General features: G+C 39.2%; 2 protein-coding genes across 4 annotated transcripts; one reads left to right on the top strand and one right to left on the bottom strand.

Moving 5' to 3' along the window:
• Positions 1 to 518: 518 nt before the first annotated feature.
• coq4 (coenzyme Q4 homolog (S. cerevisiae)) lies at positions 519 to 7246 on the bottom strand. Of its 2 annotated transcripts, XM_071466780.1 has the most exons (7): positions 7045 to 7246; positions 6399 to 6551; positions 4079 to 4175; positions 3860 to 3962; positions 3570 to 3699; positions 3002 to 3095; positions 519 to 1443 (listed from the first exon to the last, which is right to left on the bottom strand). In XM_071466780.1, exons 1-7 carry the CDS (start codon positions 7103 to 7105, stop codon positions 1260 to 1262), a joined length of 822 nt encoding a protein of 273 aa, XP_071322881.1. In that variant the 5' UTR covers positions 7106 to 7246; the 3' UTR covers positions 519 to 1259. The 2 variants fall into 2 exon arrangements, with proteins under 2 accessions (XP_071322881.1, XP_071322882.1); XM_071466781.1 differs by lacking the exons at positions 6399 to 6551; positions 7045 to 7246 and adding an exon at positions 5294 to 5409 and having other exon boundaries at positions 1122 to 1443.
• traf2b (Tnf receptor-associated factor 2b) lies at positions 7239 to 20409 on the top strand. 2 transcript variants are annotated; one of them, XM_071466776.1, is made up of 11 exons: positions 7239 to 7379; positions 12691 to 12893; positions 13986 to 14064; positions 14291 to 14389; positions 16368 to 16529; positions 16623 to 16697; positions 17094 to 17168; positions 18934 to 19158; positions 19253 to 19556; positions 19833 to 19981; positions 20083 to 20409. In XM_071466776.1, exons 2-11 carry the CDS (start codon positions 12718 to 12720, stop codon positions 20299 to 20301), a joined length of 1563 nt encoding a protein of 520 aa, XP_071322877.1. In that variant the 5' UTR covers positions 7239 to 7379; positions 12691 to 12717; the 3' UTR covers positions 20302 to 20409. The 2 variants fall into 2 exon arrangements, with proteins under 2 accessions (XP_071322877.1, XP_071322879.1); XM_071466778.1 differs by lacking the exon at positions 7239 to 7379 and adding an exon at positions 7662 to 7839.
• The last annotated feature ends 632 nt before the right edge of the window (positions 20410 to 21041 follow it).

Genomic DNA, 21041 nt, shown 5'->3' with positions numbered 1-21041 from the left:
AAAAAACTGGAGTAGTGGCTTCACCAGTTCATGATCAATGTTATTTATGTGCAAATTTTTTATTTGCATCTTGCCGTTAACCATAAAGTGCACTGCCACCTCTATTAACCCTGCCTTCTTTTTAAATGAGCATTTCAAGACAAGTCAGAATGTACATGTTTCTTCAAGACTTCCTGTGTAGCAATGTACAGTAGGTGTAGCAATCACATGTAACAGTAACACTGTAATAGCCCATTCATTCTGACTGTGCTGTTTCAACAGTCTATTAGGAAACCTACTTTGAGAGTGATTCAGATTTAACTCAGTATGGATTAGGGTTGGCTGCACATGTCCCAACAGTACAAACCCTTGTTAAACAATAAAGCCATGACAGGGCTTCATTGTTTAACAAGGGTGGGTTTTTGGAGCCTTAATGAGTTTGTAATGTGCGCCATATGACTAAGGTCACTTTTTGGATCCATGTATTATATTTGGGAGTGTCTGGTTTTGTTAGTAATATATTTAAAAAGTATTCCAACAGGATTTTACTCCTTTATTTGGCACAATACACCTCTTCATCATCAACATCTCTAGGGGTTAATATTTCACATGTAACTGTCATAGCCACAAAGCAATAAACGTAAAATCAAGACTAACCTTTGTGCACTGAGTCCAAAGTATTTAATGGAACGATTCTGCAAACATTTGTTCATATTTTCTGACTTGTGAAATAAACTATCAAAACAACCTTGAAATAGTTTTTCACTCTGAGAAAATTTAAAGGTTGCTTTTTTGATACTGAATATGTTCATCATATACTCCATTTGACCAATGTATACAATTTGAACACATCACTACTGTAAAAGGGAGTGACACAATTGATTCACAGTACAAGTACAGTATAGTGAGCTAAAAGATAACAGAGGCGGATGCATCTGATCTTTTCCCATACATCAGCGTTTGTACAACTGCAGGTGCGTGTTATACCATTTCTCAATAATTTACGACTGTATTAAAACACATTCGCTTTCACATTCTCAATAACAGGTCACTGAGCATGGCCTGTTGAACCAGACCTGCTTCAAAGCAAAAGCTAACTTAACACCAAGGGAGATAAATTTAGGATAAAGTAGGAACAAGCCTAGTTTGCCAAATGTGAAATTTCCCCATTTGCTCAGTAGTTCATGTAAAAAAATTCCACTGTGTCACACTTGAAATATTTATGGTTCCTCCACAATTAAAAGTCTTCAGTCCACTGATTCCTGAACCATGCATCTATCTCAGGTGCTCCTCTTGTTGGATGCACTGAGTATGAGAGGAGGCGGTTGGATGTTGAGCTCTTGTCGGAGGTCTTCGAGGTTTTGCTCCCATCGTCTCTCATAGAAGATGCTGAGGACACAGCGGGCCTGTCGCCCGTTCTGCAGAGCCCAGGGCCCCAAAGACGTGAACAGTGACTGTAAACGGCTGGAAGAAGGTGATACAATAAAGGAAAATTTGAACATGATGCAACAGTGAAGAGGAAACTTTGCCACAACTGATTTATTTAGTCTCTAATAAATAGCCAACTTCCCTGAAAACACAGGGAAATTCACAGTTTTGGAATGAGGAAGGATGGATGATTTACACATAAGGAAGTAGTTTATTGGCATTTGTTCATCATTTGTTCATCCGCCTTTACGTCAGCAGCAGAGGCAGTCACAGAGCCTGATTGAAGTCTGTAAAAGGGTGAGCCACCTCAAAGAAAGTTTGGAAAAAAGCACCTAAAGGACTCAGACTGTGAGGAATAAGATTCTGTGGTCTGATGAAACCAAGATTGAACTGTTTAGCGTCAATTCTAAGCCTTATGTTTGGAGAAGACCAGACATGAAACTTAGAATTGGTCATTCTTCTGGAGGTTTCTCCATTTCTACACAGGATCCCTGGAGCTCAGCCACAGTGACCATCAGGTTCTCGTTCACCTCTCGTACCAAGGCCCTTCTACCCTGATTACTCAGTTTGGCCGTGTTCTGGTTGTTTCAAACTTCCTCCATTATGGAGGCCACGGTGCTCTTGGGAACATTTTTTGTATCCTTCCCCAGATCTATGCCTTGACACAATCTATCTATGAGCTGTGCAGGAAGATCCATAGTTTTTGCTTTGATATGCCCGGTCAGCTGTGAGAACTTATATAGACAGGTATGTGCCTTTCAAAATCATGTCCAATCAGCTGAGTTTACCACAGGTGGACTCCAAACAAGGTGTAGAAACATCTCAAAAGATGACAAAGAGAAATGAAGGCACCTGAGCTAAATGCCATGTGTCAAAGTAAAGGTTCTGTATATGTATATCAATGTGATGTTTCAGTTTTTCCTTTTTAATAAATTTGCAAAAATTTCCAAAATTCTGTTTATGCTCTCTCTTGATTGAGGATTGAGTGTGGATTGATGTGGGTTTTTTTTCTATTTTACCAAAATGCTGCAACATAACAAACACTTTCTGAATGCACTGTATATATTTTTGGATTTTGTTTGACTGTTGCTCAGGGGTTAATTGCTGCTGAAAACAAGTGTTAGTTACAGCCCTAACCCATAGCACCGAGCTCTATTGTATGATGAGACTGTAAAGTGTTGAGTGTGAATACAGTGAGTCTATCAGTACTCCTTTCATGTGTATTATGACACCTGGACAGTAAAGCTGCCAACATCCTCCAAAAGAAGTACTTTATCTGATGGTTGAATGGCTTTGGAAAGCCCCTCTCCATCCACACCTGGCCAGCTGTACGTAGGTGGGACAAGGTCCAGGGATTTAATCTTTCTCTCTAACTCTTTTTTTCCTGTCTTTATATAACTATTTCTGTCACTTTTCATGTGAACAACAGGACCTAACATTATAAATGTCTAACACTGTCTAAAAATGTAGAGTTATCCCTGTTTTTGAACTGTATCATGTCTCCCCCCACCTCTACCTCTGATCATACTGTTTGCTAGAGGGCTTACTTAACATCCTGGTTGTCTACACTGTGGTAAACACACAGATATTGTACCTTGCATTTAGCCGAAGTGGCCCCAAAACAGCTCCAAGAGCACACATTGGAAGCCCCGTCTGAGCAGCTTCGAACCACTTTACTGCCACTTCACCTGGAGGCAGCAGGCGGAGATGGAGAAAGAAACCAATATGTAAATTATTTAAGATGAAAGGAGAAGAAAGAGCAAGAAATCAGTAAACGGTGAATGTGTCAAAACCAACCTCTATTGTGAAACCCAACTGAGTACGTTTTCCTCTTTTAGCTATTTGGTTGAAACAGTGAATCAAATCACTCGTATTTCATCAGCAAAATATCAAGTCCAGATCGACAGTGTAAAAGAAGGGGCTTTTAAAAGCAGGACATCTGTAGAGCGTGGCAGCTGGCAAGGTTTTGTCTACCATGCACGCAATAATTCTTGCTGAGCCTTAGTCATATTATCAATAAGGCATTGTAGCAGGTGCCTGGATTAGATTGGTAGTTCCAGGAAGCAACACAATCTGACTGTAGAAGCCAAATTTCTGCAGAAGAGCGATGGTTTCAAACATATTCTGGGAGGAATTTTCAGAATACACAAAGCCTGACTCACCCAGCATGTTGGTGGGCATGCCCAGTAAGGTGTGCAACAAATCATGCACCTCTCTGTATCTCTGCATGACGTAAGCTAGCTCCTCGTTGTCCACAAACTTCACATCTGCCCTTGAGTCAGGGGTCACATGCTGAGAGAGAACAGGTACATCAATACGAAAGTGAAAATGAAAGAGAAATGTAAATGGTGAAAAATCTGGCTGCATTTAGCCTGATGAACTTTGTATCATGAAATGTGAAACAAGTAGCAGATTTTGTAGGGAGTTTCACAACACATCAGCGGACACTCACATTGTCCTCCAGAAAACGGAGGTATTCTCTCCCAAAAGAGCCGTCGGGCAGTGAGGCCATTTTACTCAGATCGAGTGTGGACAGCCGAATCCTGGGCCTCTCTCTGGAACAAGAAGTCAATATCCAGCATAACAAAATCTAAATTCCATCACAGTAGAGATAATGCTATTTAAAAGTGTCTAAATCCGAATGTTACCAAATAAGGACACAATGTCTCACGTTAGGATAGTGTAGCCTTCAGGGTCATTTCTCATCCTTTCCCTGAGATTTATCAGCGCCAGGTGTCCTGTCGTCTCGCCGAGCACTGCAACCATGTCTGCAAAGCGCACAGAGAGTCCCAGGGAATTAAATGAACAGAAAAGAGATTTTCCAAGATGGGACCTTTTGTTGCTGCCGAACCTTCTATCTAATAACTGATTTCCTCAAACGATGTATTTCGTCTTAAAGATTCTCAAACTTCTGCAGTTTGTTTAAAAGTAGAGCTTTAAATATAGCCTGAAGTTAGCTGCATACTTGATCTTAAGTGACTCACATGAGACACATTGGTTTACTCATTATGGAGAGTACCACACAGCATGTGAAAACAGCTGCTCCGTGTCATCTGTGTCTGGAGGAGAGTTTTTCAGTATGAGAAACTGTCTGAAAATATGTGTGGTGATGTCATCAGAATTGACTCTGTTTGGATTTAGGGACAACAATTTTATCAGGGATTCTGCATTAGAAACTGGGGTCGTGGAGTTGGAATAACCTGGGTGTTTACCAGGCAGACAGAGTCTACAGAAAAAGGGATTATAATCACAGGATCCAGCATTTTATGAGATCAACCAATACCATACACCAGGAGACAGGATATGCCCTTTAAAGACACCTGTGGTCTCCAGACTAAATGTCAGATGACAGGTGTTAGTGCTCTCTTCCTCCATGAGAGTTTCAGGGTAACTGACATATAATATGGTCTCACTTTGTATTTATTCTCATTTCTGTTTCCAAGAGTAACAGTAGTTTCGGGAGAATAAAACAATGAGAATGAACAACTGTGCTCAACCATACAAGAGAAAAAACAACTTTCAGTGCAGTCCCTGTTGGTATCACTTGATGATGGAGATGATGAAAATTTCTTTCAAGTTACTGTAAACTGTTAAAGTCAGGCCAGGGACAACTTTCTGATATAAGTATCAGTTGTAGACTGGTGAACTGAGGTTTGCAAAAACACTCCGAAAATGTGGCACACTTTGGTTTTATTCCTACATGTCTCTTGCATTGTCTCTTAATTTAGAGCATATCTTAAAACACAATGTCTGTATGACAATGTTCATTTCCCTGACTCCTTGGATTTGTACTTGTACTTGGACTTCCCTGACCTGTTAGAGAGACAAAACTGAAAATAATTCATTCTCACAGTCAATCAGTTTCCAAACCAGATAACAGAATTACCTGTCAAGGTCTGAAAAAGTTGCACAGCAATTTTGATGAACTTAGCTTGAAGGATTCGCTCTTCACTTTGGAAATAGCAGCTTGGCTAAAAATTCTCATCACAAGGTTCACTGACTTGGCTTTTTCAGAACTTCAAGTTCACTGTCTACTGAGAATGGAAAAGAAAAAAGAAAAAAGACGCAGACCTCCACCAAACAATCCGACACGTCTGTCTGGCTCTTATAATTGAAGAATAAAAAGGAAAAAAGGAAGTCGTCTGAGACACACATCGCTATGTCGTGACCACTACCGTATTTTTTTTTTTTTTTAGTGGTTGCATGTTTTATAAAATACCGATGTTAGCATTTCTAGAAGCTGCTGGTGCCATATGGAGTGCTACTATCTATTAATAAGTACAACCTTGTGTGTAATGCTGATTCAGCGAGACTCTTCCACCAGATTCGAATTATTATCTGGACCTGCACCGAATAGTGCGGTGTGAAAAAACGTGCTGTCTTGCAATGTTAAGGGAAGTGACAAACAAAAAGATTCCTGGATCTAAATCAAAATTCACTTGGGGTCTTGGCCTTGCCCTTGCCCCATCAAAACCAACAAACAGACATGGGTGAAAACGCAGAGAAGGTAACAAGAAAGTGAATTTTTAGGTATCTTATCATGTGAATGAACTATAGAAATTATGAAAGCTTCAATTAGTTTTCCTGCTTTTTATCAAAGTGATGATAAACGTCATAGCTTTGACTAGGCTGCAATGCATGAAAGATTCTATTCTATTCAAAGAAATTCCTCCATTTGGAACAATAAGGGTTTTCTATAGCTCCACCATCAGGACAGCTGTCTCCATATTTGACTATACAGGATGTTATTTGTGATTGGGCTTTACTGTCATACTTTTCTGTCCCTGGGGAGGCTTTGATTCCATTTATAGATGATTTTTATCCTTTATCTGATAGCGATACAGACAGGAAATGGTGGGGAATGTGGGGTGACATGCAACAAATATCCTTAGCCAGACTTGTCCCATGGGAAAGCAGTTTTTGAAAAAATGAAAGATGAATGTAAACAATAACAGAGAATGCAGCCCAAACCTCATGTGTGAGGGTCTCACCATGTCTGTAGGGGTCCCGTAGCGCAGCCACTCCTGACCCAACGGCCAACAGGGCTCTCTGAATGGGGGTGGTGGGAATGTGTCCGGGGTACAGCCCATTGTAGCAGGTGTCTGCAAACCCACTGCTGCTGCTGTGCAGCTGCTGGACACACACTGCAGATGCAAAGACGGAGCCAAGAGGAGTTAATGCCACATTGCACTGGTTGATATTTGTTTATTGCCCTCATATTGCACGAACTCGGCTATCTACTGATACTGGCTGCAGAATACAGCAGGTGTTGCATATGCTTTACAGAGAGAGGTCACAATGAAAATGGACAATTGATATGTGTATAGTATTAGGGCTGACATCTGATTATGGGGTTTTATAGCAAAAAATGTACTTAACTAGTTTCTTTGTAGTTAGAGAAGCTGCCTATTGCTTCATACAAAATAATATAACGCTAATTCATTTGAGCACAGTGATCTGAGCTGACTCCACAGCTGAAGTGCGCTGTGGAGTCTTGTTCGTTATGCTAGCAGCAGGGCTTTGAAATTCGTTCATTTTGACATTAAAACAATTACGACATCCAGGTTTAACAAAAATACAAATCGCATATTCTCGCTTTTGTCAAATAACGGTGACCATGCGTGCTGGAACTCGTACCTTTGGAGATCACAACGCAGTGTCGCTGAAATAACCAGGGTTTACAAACGGACGGCCACATTGTGAACGATACTGCGCATGCGCTACGAACTGGTATACTAGTTTTCGACTCCGGGGCAGCGCCGGAAAAGGGGCGGAGTCGTCCAGGCGACCTAAAAGCAGTGTAGAGCTGGAAGGGAAAGTGACTCCGTTCTCCCCAGCTGCCTGCATATCACGAAGGCAGCGCACACAGCACAAATTGTAAACAGCTCAGTAAAGGTTGAGTTGCCCTTCTCATGCCGTGACGGACAGTTTCGTTTTCTCTCTGTCGACAGAGACGACATCCAGACGGCAAGGTTAGTTAGCTGAGCTGATGTTTCTTTTTCTCAAATGAGCGCGTTAGCGGTTAGCTGACTGTGTAGTTAATACGCTAAACCCATAACTTGACTGTAACTACAGTCAAGCACTGCCTAACTTAGCATTAACCTAGCTTCATAAAAGTTGCGTAGGCGCCAACACACACACACACACGTAAGTTTAAGTGTTAAGATAAATACGTAGATATGTCACATCATTCCTCCCATTTAACCAATAACATAGACGCAAAATAAGTAAAGGTGACAAAGTTGTTCACCACCATACAGGCACAGGTTAACGACCCATAAGGCGCAGTGTGAGTAGTGACTCTGGCTGAATGAGGTGTCACTTTTATACGCCGACGTGTGACGAATATGAGGGTGTTTTCTAGACGGTGCACAAATACTATGGGAGGGTGATGCACCATTATAAGTCGAGAGGGCACTCTTTGGAAGCTCGGTGAGTAAAGGCTCAGGTTTGGTTTCACCACAGTGTCGCAGTCAGTCTAGAGAGTCTGGAGTAAAAGACGAATATTGGGCAAGAACATGGCGGAGTGACAGGACAGGGAGGGTGTTTTCAACTACTTGTTTAACAAGTTGTCAGGGTCTTTTGTTTGAGACCGAAAAAGAAATGGCTATGCAGACTGAAGGGATCGCTTGGTTACACTTTATTATTCAAGGCACTGTTTTTAAAAGGACATATTGGTTGTATTGCTCTGTCAGATGTTAACCTTACACAACTGTGGCCGTGTGGACACAGTTGAAAAAATAAAATAAAGCTAAGGTAGTTTTTTCTTATTAAATGTTTTATCACAGCTCAGTTTTAAGAGTTTAGCTGTGTTTGTATTTGGTGTCTGACTGCTTTCATGTAACTTCACTTCTTGTTTCAAAGTTCTGGTTGGCTATTAGTCTTTTCAGGAGTGTGGTGTATGGCAAAGATAATCAGCATATGGTTTCTACATGAGATTGATTTGATTTGATGCTTGTTTTCACTGAATTTGTAGTTGCTGTGCTGTCAATGTTTCTATGGATACAAACTCGACAACAGCTTGGGTGTATTGTTGTACGAATGGAGGCTGAGCTCATTTCTCACAGCAGAGGATCCTTGTTTTAATGTCTATAACATTATTGGACTTCTTACACAATGCCCTTTATGATCAGGTTGGACAGGTTTGAACACGGGAAACTTGTGAAGTGATTATGAAATAACAAAACAGGCATTATACTGAAAGATGAGTGATAGTAGTGAAAAATTAGTCATCATGAAATTTGAATGGACTGATCTGTCAGATACATAGTCAGAGAATTATGCTAAGAAAAGACTTCCAAAGTAAAGTAGCAACAGGCTTTTCTTAGAGGTGAAATGCAAAATGTTTCCCGCCTTAGCTGGTGCTTAGCTGGTGAAACTGATAAGAAGTCTAGAGAGGAACAAGACAACTGAATAATTTCTAATCATTATTCTAGAAAATTCAGTGTAAATTAAGCAGTTTTGCTGTTTTACTCCCCATGTAATGGGACTGAAGTTTAAAATGTGGAAACAAATTAATTTAAAGTAATATTAATGTACTAAATATAAGTAATATTAATTAAAAACATAAAAATCACAAAATAAAAAAAATACCCACCAACTTAATTTATTATAGTTAGAAAGGATAACAGTTATTTAGTTGGATAACAGTCTTACTTGAAACATGTTGTTGCTTGAATGGTTACAATTATAACTAGTCATTATTATAATGACTGATGATGCATTACGGGTCATATGCTCACTTGACTCATGATGTTCATGCGTTTGTCAAGTGCTTTTGCTATGAGTCTTTTGAACATGAGATTTTCATTATAACTTTTACTATGATGACGTGTTTGTTAATGTAAATGTAAATGTTTGCTGGTGTGTTGTGGGTTCAGACTGCTACTGAAATCATTCATGGGGCACAGTGACCTTTAATGTTCCTAGTATCGTTCATCTTTTTTTTTTTTTGTGATCCAACAACACTTATGATCTCACTTCTCGATACAGAAGTTTCAGGAGATTTCCGATGCAGATTTGGATATTTCCTACTTTTAAGCCACATCTACAAAGAGTTCATCAAACTCTCATAATCCCGTCCCAGCCTTACCCCAAGCTGTTTAAAGTTTGTTTGACTGTCTTTTTACAGAGGCACAACATTTCCATAAATTTTCCATAGTTAGTTTGCTCAAAATACAGTGCATTTCTAACCAAACAATGGGTTGAAATGTGGGTTGAAAATATGGTATTTAACTGTAGTGCTAGTGTAAAGAGGTAGTCTTGTTGCCTGCAAAGATCAGTGGCATTTTGATTGACTATGAATTTTAATTTATGTGTGAGTTCTTTTTTTTTTAAAACATGATTTGACTCAAGCAAATGAATAGGTGCAGGGACTTTGTATAATGTAAAATGCAAATTATTTTACAGCTTTTAGCCTCCTGCCAACCAGCAGAAATACTCAAAGGTTATATTCTCATGTCCTGACATGTAAAGCTACAACCTGTTCATATTTGCAGAGACACGTACGTGATCTGTTTGTTGTATGATTTCATGCAGTTGTGAAACGAAATTTGGTGGGTATGAGGGAATATGCTGGTATATGATGACATCTGCTGGTTTAAGGGGAAAAAACTTCCAACTTTTTTCCCCATAAGGGATTTTTTAAAAATGAGAAATTATGCATCACTAATGGAATAGTCACGTCCTCTCACTTGTAAGTTGCTTTAGATAAAAGCTGCTAAATGAGTAAATGGAATGGAAAAGTAAATGGAATAAATATTCTCATGCATACATTTTTAAAAGAAAGGTTTAAAAGTGTTTCCAGATTTCATGTACAAAAATTGTTCTACCTCAACATTGGTACTCCACTGCAGGAAACTGTGGAGGTGAAATTATTGCCAAAGCCAGGGTTTTTAGTCTGATTTGGACAATTAAAGCAATGACTAACTATGAGATTGCATTTTACTGACACCTCTGGAGAAATTCTGTTTCAGTCCCTGCGTGGTAAAACATCATACAAAAAATTTGTTATTAAGTTAACATAATTAAATAAGTTAATTCATCTTAAAAAATCCAGTTTTTATTTTCAGACTAACGAGTGGCCTGAAGTCATTAAAGTTTCTAAAGAACCATGATCAACATATTATTAGTATTTCTCAGAATGCCTTGTTGAACTCGTTATTCAACCTATGATTAGCTTAAAATCATTTACAGTGTATCAACAGTACCTCCACCTTAATCAAATGAGCACTACTGGCATTGTTGGGAGTAGGAGTGGACAGCTAATGAGAAGACTGAGATGACACACTCTTGCCACCCCATTTGTTTTTGTTATAGCCACTGATAAAGAGATAAGGATAAAGCTAATTAGGTGTCAAAATGCATCATTAGCCGAGCAAGCTTTAATCAGTGAAGTAAACTCTGATGCAGTGACGGTAAGTCTGGCAGTTGCCACCACTCTTAACTTTATTCAGTTTTGTACTGGCTGGTGTGGTCTGTAGTTCAACAGACAAGAGAGTAGAGTTTTTGCACCAATTTGCACCACTTTCTGCCCGGAGAGGCTACCACAAAAGACGTGATAACCGGCGTTACTATGGCATCATACTCATTAAAATCTGCAGGGTCCTGGGACCTAATTTAAACTGTACAAAAAACAGTGTAATGCTTGATACTTTAACTAGATGGCATTGAAGGAAGGAATAAACATTGTGCTTCATATTGTTGTATTTTAAATGTTGCTTTATGTAAAGTGCAGTTATCATACAAATAAAATATAAACATTGCGACCACATTGCGAGTGGGCAGAGCATATAATAACCACTAGATGGTAGCACAAGCACGATAATTAGCCAAGGTACTCATTAATAAATTCCAACTTTTGAGTACCAAATACCATGTAGCACACACATTTCAAACTTCAGTGTGTGCAAAGGGAGCATGTAGATTGAGACCAATGGCCTTTGACATCACATAGTTGTAAACACGCGTTCCAGAGGAAGACTGAATGTTTTTTAAAACTCCGATGTTACCCAAGAAAAAAAAAAATAACGTAAAGACAGACTGAACAAATGGTGGCGCTATAACCCGCAACCCTCCTTGGCTTTCAACTCTCAGCCAAATTAACATTCGTTTTTGACGAATACAGGTTAACAGTTCAAGCGTTTGGAATTTTGCAAGTGTTGCATCAGCTTACGGAACAAAAACTGTCGGAAAAACGCTGACATACAGAAAGCATGAAGTAAGGCTGCACTATTTAATGACTACTTCTTCCTTTTTTCTGTGAATTGGCACGGGCATTAGCAAAGTTCTTTTAGCATCAGTTAGTCGTCTTAAATGCACTCCAGCTCTGCTGTTCATGTTGAGATTCTAGAGAAACTCATCAGATCAATGTGTCACCAGCATGTATGCTTTCTGGCAGATCAGTATCTCTCCCATAGATAGCTCTTCCTGTAAGTCCTTGCAGTGCAAGATAACCCAAAAGAAATTGCATGCATTTCTGTATAGGCTTTGCAGATAAGGCAAGCCATTTCACCATGGTGCGCATGTTAGCATGTCTTTCGCAGCAAAGACATACTTCAGTCAGCCATGGGTGAAGCTGTGATTACAGTGTGGCCAATAACTTTGTAGAACAAAAATGTTTCATCACATGATGTCGCAGCGGATTTTAGTGGCACACAGGTTCCACTGTAGCCTCAACGATTGTACTTTTATTTTTTTTATTTCATGCAAAACTACCTCTGGTATTTTGACCTTTGCTATGGAGTGCTATCAGAGAGTGATGCATTCCGCCAAGAGGATCATTGGCTCCCCACTGCCTTCACTTCAAATTTCGTTACTATGTACTGTTGTGCAATCACAATAAAGGCTTTGTTTATATTCTTTTATGTTCTATGTTATTTTAATATGCCATTTGGCTGTGACATGTAAAACATGTTTGAGGCTATAGCTGCCAAACTTAACACTGTTAGGGTGGTCCTTCACAATGATGAATCAGCCTTATATTTTCACAGTAAAATTATCAGCTTATGCTGCTCATATTACCCTTTCAGTACATCTGCTGAATTCCCCATGTGCTGACACTTTCAGCAGGTATAACTCTGACATCCTATAATTACTTTACCTCTTAATTACCGGTATGTCATTTCCTGGTATATTGCCACCTATTGGAAGTGTTCATTAAGTATTTACTGGGATGTCTGTGAAAACACAAAACAAAGCATTATAATTGATGTGCTGTCTTGTTTCTGTCGCACACAAGTTGCTTGGCTGTTGACAGCTGTTATGTTTGGTATTCATTCACAGGCTATAGCACCAGATTGATGGAGAAGAATGGCCCGAATCTCGTTGGACTGTCCCAACTCTTTACCAGGGATCCCCCTCAGTGTGCTGTCAGTGCCAATGGAGAATAAATATAAATGTCAGCAGTGTCTCCAGGTGCTGAGGAGGCCTGTCCAGGCTCAGTGCGGCCACCGCTTCTGTGTACACTGCTTCAAGCAGCTTACCAGGTAGACTGGAGGTCGTCAGACCACCTACAACCGTGTGAAATGCAAACCCCTTCCACCTCGTTATGTTTACCTTCTTACTGGACATGCTTCAGCACATCCTGTGTCCTTATCTCTGCTCGTCTCTGGGGATTTGTTTGCTCCCAAGATCAGTTACTTTATGCAGGCTCATTCCTCACATGACTGGACTGAATAGTGATATCAGTGATCACAGGATCTGTCTTAGGATGCTGACTCATTCTAAAGGTCTCCAATGTTTTTCCTTGTCACTGACTCTCTGGTGGTTGCCATCTGGCTTAAGATGCCAACTCATTCCATAGGTGTCCATTGTTTTTTTCCTATCTGTGACTCACTGGTTGTTCAGTAATGGACTAATGCATTTTGTATTTGTTAGGAATACATTGGTTTATCACCTCATGTCTAATGATACTTTGAGAGTATCATTAGACATAAGGTGACAGGAAATGTTGCACTTCACTGAAAATTAATAATAATAGCTATACATAAAACTGAATATAACAAAATATATTAAACTTAACTTTGAAAACATGAATGTACCAGAGTCTCATTTTGCTAATCTTCCAACATTTGGACCACAGCAAAAAGCACTAGTGAAATTTCTGTTTTTGCATTTGAAAAAAAACCCAAAAAGAAGCTATGCCTGTGTCATGTGAAATGCTGTTAGTAATTGAAGTTTTGGGTGTGCACTGCTAGCTGAAATTGATGTTTTAAAAGGTAATTTCACGTGACCTGTTATGTGTAGAATGATAATTTCACACATGCTTTTTGTTTGGGTTTTGTTTGCGTGCTTGCGTGTGTCAGTAATAGTCATTTATTTCTCTTCAACCTCAACCCTTCAATAGCTAATACATTTTTCTCATGAATATCCCACAGCTTATCAAGGATTGCTGCGTTTGTATAGCACTATAGGCTTCTTTCCCTGCCCTTGCATTAATTATTCATTCATCTACTTGAGCTGTTATCCATATTGGTCAGCAGTTGTTCCAGTCATGGATCAGCAGCAAATTGTTGCTGACTGTTAGCGCCAATCAGCTGTTTTTCACTATAAAGTTACAAACCTGTTTTGTTTGTTAGTTCTGGTCCAAAGCCTTGTGAAGCCTGCCGCCAAGAGGAAATATACGAGGAGCCTATTTCCATTCTCAATAGTAATGAGGTAAGTTATTAAATATTCAGTTTTCAACCAACATTGGTATTTAAAGAGACATCTTCCTTGTAATCAGATTCCCTTCCCTCACTCCCACTCTGTCTTAGAGGAAAATCAGACTGTTGTTTCATGAGCAGTCTGAGGGGGATTTCCTGCACCACAACCTCACACAATGCAACCTACTCTGCCAATTCATGGCTTTATGATTCACTGAACTGGTTCTTTTTTCTACCAGGCATTTCCAGACAATGCAGCAGGTCGGGAAATAGCAAGTCTGCCAGCCAGGTGTTTAAACCAGGGCTGTAATTGGACAGGTTCAATAAAAGAGTATGAGGTATGAAGTTCTACTTTTTGTTATCGTGGCTGTGTTTTCTGCTTTCTGTTTGAGTGTTTGTCTCTATCTGACCCATATTAAACCTTGTACAAGTGTCAGTTAACCCATTTACCGCACCCAAATCAATACTGTCAGTACTTTTTAATCTGTCTGTCCTGTTACACTTTGTACGTTCCCTAGTCATGTGTTTTTTTCCCCTAAAGGCCTTAGTTCACATCATGGCTGAACAATGTGGTTGTATTGCATGCGCTGCAGAGAACAGGAAGTGAAACTTAACATGCAGCCTGGAAAGTCCCTAAAGTCTACAGTTTACTTATCAACAACAGCTCTGTGGGAAAGTACCATGATATAAGAGGCAGCTTAACCATTAACCCGCCTGACCCTGCTTGACTGCTGATGGCGGGTTAGTTAGCTGACCATTACTTGATAATGAAACAGCTGAATTTATACTGGCTTTGAAAGCTTGCACAACAGAAACTGGTTTGGTCAGTAAGCCAAACCCTTCAGACAGACTCTGGTTTGTACGAATCCAGGAAAGCCCCATGATAATCATGAAAGCTGTTGGTGTTCTAGTGTTTGCATGTATGAATGACTGTCATCTGTCTGCAATTTTGTTTCTACTCTAAATACCTCAGCGTTTGGCGAGTTAGTCATTGTATCAAGTAAAGAGGTTGCTTTCTGACGCTAATTCAGCGTACAGGATGTTTATAGTGGCTGTTGTCTGTTTGTGGTTTGAATGAACTGTACCCTATGACCTTCTCTAGATAAGGCTTTAGAAAGCATATGTTAAAATGATGTGATGGCAGGAAATATGTTTAAAACGAGAACACTGTCTGTGTCTGGAGATTGTTTTGCATGCTTTGCAAATGTGGCTGTGACTGGTTAGGCAAGCTTGCGATGAACCTTCCTCTTTATTTTATGAACACGTGCTTGCTTTCTGTGACCATGGCATGAAAGTGTGCTTTAGTTTGCAGTGTTGCTGTATGATACGCCCATGTTTATATGAACATTTTTGGGCTGCTGTCTTAGTCACCCTTTCATGGAAAGATCCACACTGCCATTAGCTAGCCATACACACCCAAACCTAGGTATTACAGAGCTGGAAAAATAGACTAAACGTGGTGTCTGAGTGGCGTAGTGAGGACAGGGATCTGACTGAAACGCCGTTTGAGATGAATCATATTTAGTATGGCGATTCGGTTTAAGGATTGCCTTTGTAGCATGTCTGAAAGTGAGCAGTCAAAACGAAAAACAGGCTAACCTACCTGTGGCTCTTGCTCTGTGGCTTCAGCGTGCTGTTGGTAGTCATTGTGAAAGCAACTAGCTTCTCTGTCAACTCCACCTCACAGTCAAGCTCCGCCCCTTTTGATTCCCGGTATTTTTCGAAAAGAGTTTTGTGCAGCTTTTTTAAAAATAACATGATCAAACTTATTCGTTTTAAATTAAGAACTGATTTTTTCCCCCTAATTTATTGCTGTGCGTCTACTTTTTATTTATGTGCTTCTGTTTTTTAGTACTTTTATTTCCTCATCTCCCAATGACTTCCATATTCGTTTTTTTTTTTTGTTTGTTTCTTTTTCGTTTGTTTTAAGGTCAGATGTTTGAAATCAATCTCTTCTCTTTTTCTTTTGTATATTACTTGTGTTTTAAAAATCATATAGTACAACTAAGTCCTGGTCATAATAAGGCTGATAATTAGAAAATCATCATAATAATCATAATTACTAAATATGACTCATCAAATGAATTTACTTGTTTTTCATATTACTGCTGCCAGTACATCCACACCTGCTTACATGTGGGTGTGTGTCAGTTTGTGTTTCATTTATTTTAACTGACAAGGGTGTGGCATCTTCATGTTCAACTATTATTCTTTGATAACATCATTGAAAGATAGTGAATAGACACATCTGGGCTGCGTGACAAACACAAATGGTAGGAATGTGGTGGTAACCTCAGATCTGTCCTCCATGTTTAGGCTCAGCATGAAGGTCGCTGTGAATTTGAGCGGATACAGTGCGAAGCCTGCCAAACCTTGATCCTTCGTACAGAGAAGGACAGACATAATGAAAGAGAATGTGAGGCCAGAACGCTCAACTGCAAATACTGCAAAGTGACCTTCAACTTTAAAGACATCAAGGTGAGAGATAGAGATTATCTAGAGTAAAACAGCTGCTGGTTTTGTCTCCATGAATGGACACAAAGTAATTTTCTCCTTAATGGTGTATTTTAGGCCCATGATGAAATCTGCCAGAAGTTTCCCTTACAATGCAAGGACTGTGGCAAGAAGAAGATCCCAAGAGAAAAGGTCTGAGCAATTACCTAAATTACGCTTAAACTTTATATATAAATCAGCATAACAATTTCCTCTCTTAACAAATGCTATTAGATATTTTATTATCAAGGTTGTTCTTTATTCTGAACAGACTAATGCTACATGTGGTTACAATAAATGTGGCATTGAATAGATAAAATACTAGAAAAGCCAACTACTATAATCATCCACGACTGCAAACCCATGAGTTCCATATACTGAGCACCCGAACATTCAAAGTCTCCTTTCTAATGGAGGTTTTAGCAAATGATGCCTTTTTGGCCGCTTAGTTTCTTTAAGACTAAGAATCCTATGCTTCACTTTGAGTTTGAGTTGATGTATTGTTTGGAGCTGGTCCACTCACATCTTCTTTGTCCATTCTCCTTTCAGTTCAATGATCACAGCAGAACCTGCGCCAAGTCAAAGAGCGCCTGTCCATTCAGTGAAGTGGGCTGCAAATCTGTGGTATGTATGCTAAATTAATCAAATATAATGCTTTCAGTGGGTTCTTTTTTGGCATTATTACAATGTTGTAATTTCGTAAGAATAAAAAGGAACAGTTCAGCATGTTGGGAAATACACTTATTAGGCTTGGGACAGTTGATCAGACAAAACAAGCAAATTGAAAACATGACCATGGGTTTAGAGAAATTGTAAATTGCAATTTTTCACAATTTTTAAACATACTATAGATTAAATGACTAATCATTTTATCCCTCCAGTTTAATCCTAGATTAAAAAAGACATTTTATAACATGTTAATTAATTAATAAGCTGTTTCCTTCTGCTTCCAGTCCTTGTGTTAAACTAAGCTAAATGCCCCCGTGCATTAGCTTCATATTCACATACAGACATGAAAGGAGTATTGATCCTCTCATCCACCTCTCAAGAAGAAAGCAATAAGCATATTTCCCTTAACTATATGCACTAAAATATGGAAAAACAGCTTCACAGTGGACGGTGGACAGTGGTTTTACACCTGAGACCACTGACAAGTTTATTTTTTTAACAGTAAAATGTCCTGTTAAAATACGTTTCTCTGTCACAATCCTTTGATAAACCAGTTTATCGGCACTAAAAACGTATTTTCTCAATCAGCTTCTTACCATGATCGCTGGGGTTGTGCACGAACACATAATTTTCTGCCAAAGTTAGAACTGTTTTGGTTATTTAACATGAAAGATATCTGTCTGGGCTGTTTCAGAGCTCTTCACAGTGGTTTGAAGTGGGCGGGACACAGTTTGAAAAATGCGATGCAACTTATTTCCATACACCAATCAGAGTTGAGTAACATTTTAATTTAAATCTGATGTCAGTGGGTTTACAATGTTGCCAGTGCACGGTCAAAACACACCCACATAGTCCTGAGAGAGCCGATTAGACAGGGTTTTTAAACTGATAATAAAATATTACTTGAGTTGAACCTTGAACTTGAACGTTTACTGTTGCTTATTTAGTCTTGAATATTAAATTTTTAGAGACAACTGCTTATGCTTTGAAACCAGATTTTCAGGAAATCTCTATCAAAAAATGTGTTTTTAAAAGGTTGATATTTTGCCAATTTGACTGATGTTTACACGAAAAATAAAAGATCAATAAATGACAAAAAATTGTTGTATTGTTCCTGCTCTACTCAACAGTATGAAAAACTTGAAACAGATGGATACAACATAGTTTGTGTCTCTCATGTTTTAGCATACATTCAGGTCACAAAGGTGACAACCAGTTTTTCTTTAAAAAACAAAAATAATAATAATAATAATAATAATAATAATAATAATAATAATAATAATAATAATAATTAACTGGTGAGTTTTGAAAAATCAGAGGTTCGTATAAGAGCATTTATCATTGTTCTGACTGCTCTAACCATCTGGATTAAAAAATATTTCCATCTGCTGAGTAATAGAAACCATTTTTAACCAATTTCCCAAGTTGTGCTTTTGTTTGCTGTCCAGATAGCTACCATCTTTGTTTTGTTTTGGAAACTGGGTTTTTCAGACATGGGCTGGCTAATTGTCTTTTGGGGAAACCAATAGTTAACTCTGTGACTCAAATGTAATTAATTAGAGACACAACTTTACTTACCTCAAAGTAAAACCACCACCACCCAGGTTTACAGCAGGACAATAGCTCAGCATAAACCTGAGTGAACATTTAAGCCCTGCAGTTCTGACATTTCAGTTTGGCTCTACAGTAGCAGCTAAATAGGTTTTGTTGTGTTTCTCAGATAGAGAACGGGAAGCTCAGTGACCATGAGCACAGCAGCACCATGGAGCACTTGCGTCTGCTGCTGCCCATGGTGCTGTCAGTGGCTCGGGCACGTGCAGAGGTTCCTGGTCCCGGAGAGTGGCAGGAGGACTCTGGTTTGAGCCTGTACAGGGCTCCTGAGGAGGGAGACGCTATGGGCATCGGAGCTGCAGCCTCTGCACAGTCTGTGGACCTGGAAAAAAAGGTGAGTCTCAATGGATTTAATGCTGCAGTGCCACCACTGTTGTTTACAGGTGTTGAATGAGGATCTAAATGAATTTGTTGCCGTCTCTCAACAGGTGAGCGCTTTAGAAAACATTGTGTGTGTCCTGAACCGGGAAGTGGAGCGCAGTTCAGTGACATTGGAGGCTTTCTCGCATCAACATCGTTTAGACCAAGAAAAGATTGAAAATCTGTCCAACAAAGTACGGCAGCTAGAAAGAACGCTGACTATGAGAGACTTGCAGCTGTCTGAGACCGAACAGCTGCTGCGAGAACTCCAGTTCTGCACTTACGACGGGATATTTGTCTGGAAGATCTCTGAATTCTCTCGCCGCAGACAGGACGCTGTGGCAGGTCGAACACCTGCAATGTTCTCACCTGGTAAGATGAAAGACATAATCACCACCCAGCATCCATTTCAAAGGTCTACTTTACATGTGGCATATCTTGTGTCAGAGCTTCATGGTTATTTCTGAACTAGAGAGAGTTCAGTTGACATGGTTTGCATGACCATAACTCTTGGCGTGTAGACTAGGGAAATTCCACGGAACTACACCCTTGTCCTTTAGGGAGTGTTCATGTCACTCCTACTCTAATATAACATCCTTTTTAGGCTCTGGTTACATTCTGGATTCTTTCTTTTCTTCCTCCTCACAGCATTTTACTCCAGCAAATATGGCTACAAAATGTGTCTGAGGCTGTATCTGAATGGTGACGGGACGGGTCGAGGAACGCACCTTTCACTGTTCTTTGTTGTCATGAGGGGCAAGTGTGATGCTCTGCTCAAATGGCCATTCAGTCAGAAGGTAGGAGGAAGTGTAACTGATCTGTCCACTCATTGTAATCCATACTCACTGTAATGAATGGCACAGATTAGGCTAATGTCCTTCTCTTCCTCTTTCCCCAGGTCACTCTAATGCTCTTGGATCAGAACAACAGGGAGCACATAATCGATGCTTTCCGCCCTGATGTCACCTCCACCTCCTTCCAACGGCCAATCAGTGAGATGAACATCGCCAGTGGCTGCCCGCTGTTCTGTCCACTGGCTAAACTGGCTGGCAAGAGCCCCTATCTGAGAGACGACACAATTTTCATTAAAGCCATTGTAGACCTCACCGGCTTATAGAGTGCACTGTGGAAGATGCACATTAAAAAAAAACAAAACAAAAAAAACTTCATAAACTAGAAAATAATAATATAATGATAATTAAATAAAAATATATACATATAACAATATGTTTTTATAATAATGTGTATTATAATCTATTATATTATATATGACCATGATATTACAAGATATCATATATACACACTATACATTAATACTGCTGCTAAGTCAGTAGTTATGATCTTCCGTGATATCTGGCATCCTAATGTGACTCTTGACATTTGAATAAAAATATATAGCTTATAACTAAATCTTTAAAAAAATCTATATCAAGTATTTTATTATATATGTACATGTTCAGACTACGCTTTGCATCAGTAAAAACGTGATGTATCTTCTTCCTTACATCAGCGCAAGGCAAATAGTGACACACTTAAACTTTCAGTTTGAATTCCACGGCTTTAGCCTGTTTGACACACGTGGGATCCTTAAATGAAGCTGTCCACTGTCATATGTGGATAATGTCATCAGTCAATTATTATCTTTAATGCTACACTTAACTTTGCTTATATATTTTTTATCATTATGTATAACACGCTTAATAATCATCCTAAATTGTGTGAAATGTAAATTTAAACCAAAAAATTTAAACTGTCAGATTCTATTCTTTACCATATAAATATATATCAGTTAATATTGATGGGGCACTTTTACTGATTTTACATTAAATTTACTACCATTAACCTCATTTACTGCAC

This window comes from Trachinotus anak, unplaced genomic scaffold (assembly GCF_046630095.1).
Source record: "Trachinotus anak isolate AG129_WGS33_773 ecotype Australia unplaced genomic scaffold, CSIRO_AGI_Tana_v1 ptg000028l, whole genome shotgun sequence".
Classification (NCBI taxonomy): domain Eukaryota; kingdom Metazoa; phylum Chordata; class Actinopteri; order Carangiformes; family Carangidae; genus Trachinotus; species Trachinotus anak.
Note: the sequence above shows the minus strand (reverse complement) of the source record. Positions and strands in the feature narration are given on the sequence as shown.

Excerpts from the sequence above, each read along its gene's own strand:
- coq4 (XM_071466780.1), bottom strand. The coding sequence starts at position 7,105 with ATGTGGCCGTCCGTTTGTAAACCCTGGTTATTTCAGCGACACTGCGTT. Across the intron at positions 3,963-4,078 it reads GAAGGCTACACTATCCTAAC|AGAGAGGCCCAGGATTCGGC; the intron begins GTGAGACATTGT and ends TTCTTGTTCCAG. Across the intron at positions 3,096-3,569 it reads CATGCCCACCAACATGCTGG|GTGAAGTGGCAGTAAAGTGG; the intron begins GTGAGTCAGGCT and ends TGCTGCCTCCAG.
- traf2b (XM_071466776.1), top strand. The coding sequence starts at position 12,718 with ATGGCCCGAATCTCGTTGGACTGTCCCAACTCTTTACCAGGGATCCCC. Across the intron at positions 17,169-18,933 it reads AAGTGGGCTGCAAATCTGTG|ATAGAGAACGGGAAGCTCAG; the intron begins GTATGTATGCTA and ends TGTGTTTCTCAG. Across the intron at positions 19,159-19,252 it reads CTGTGGACCTGGAAAAAAAG|GTGAGCGCTTTAGAAAACAT; the intron begins GTGAGTCTCAAT and ends GTCTCTCAACAG.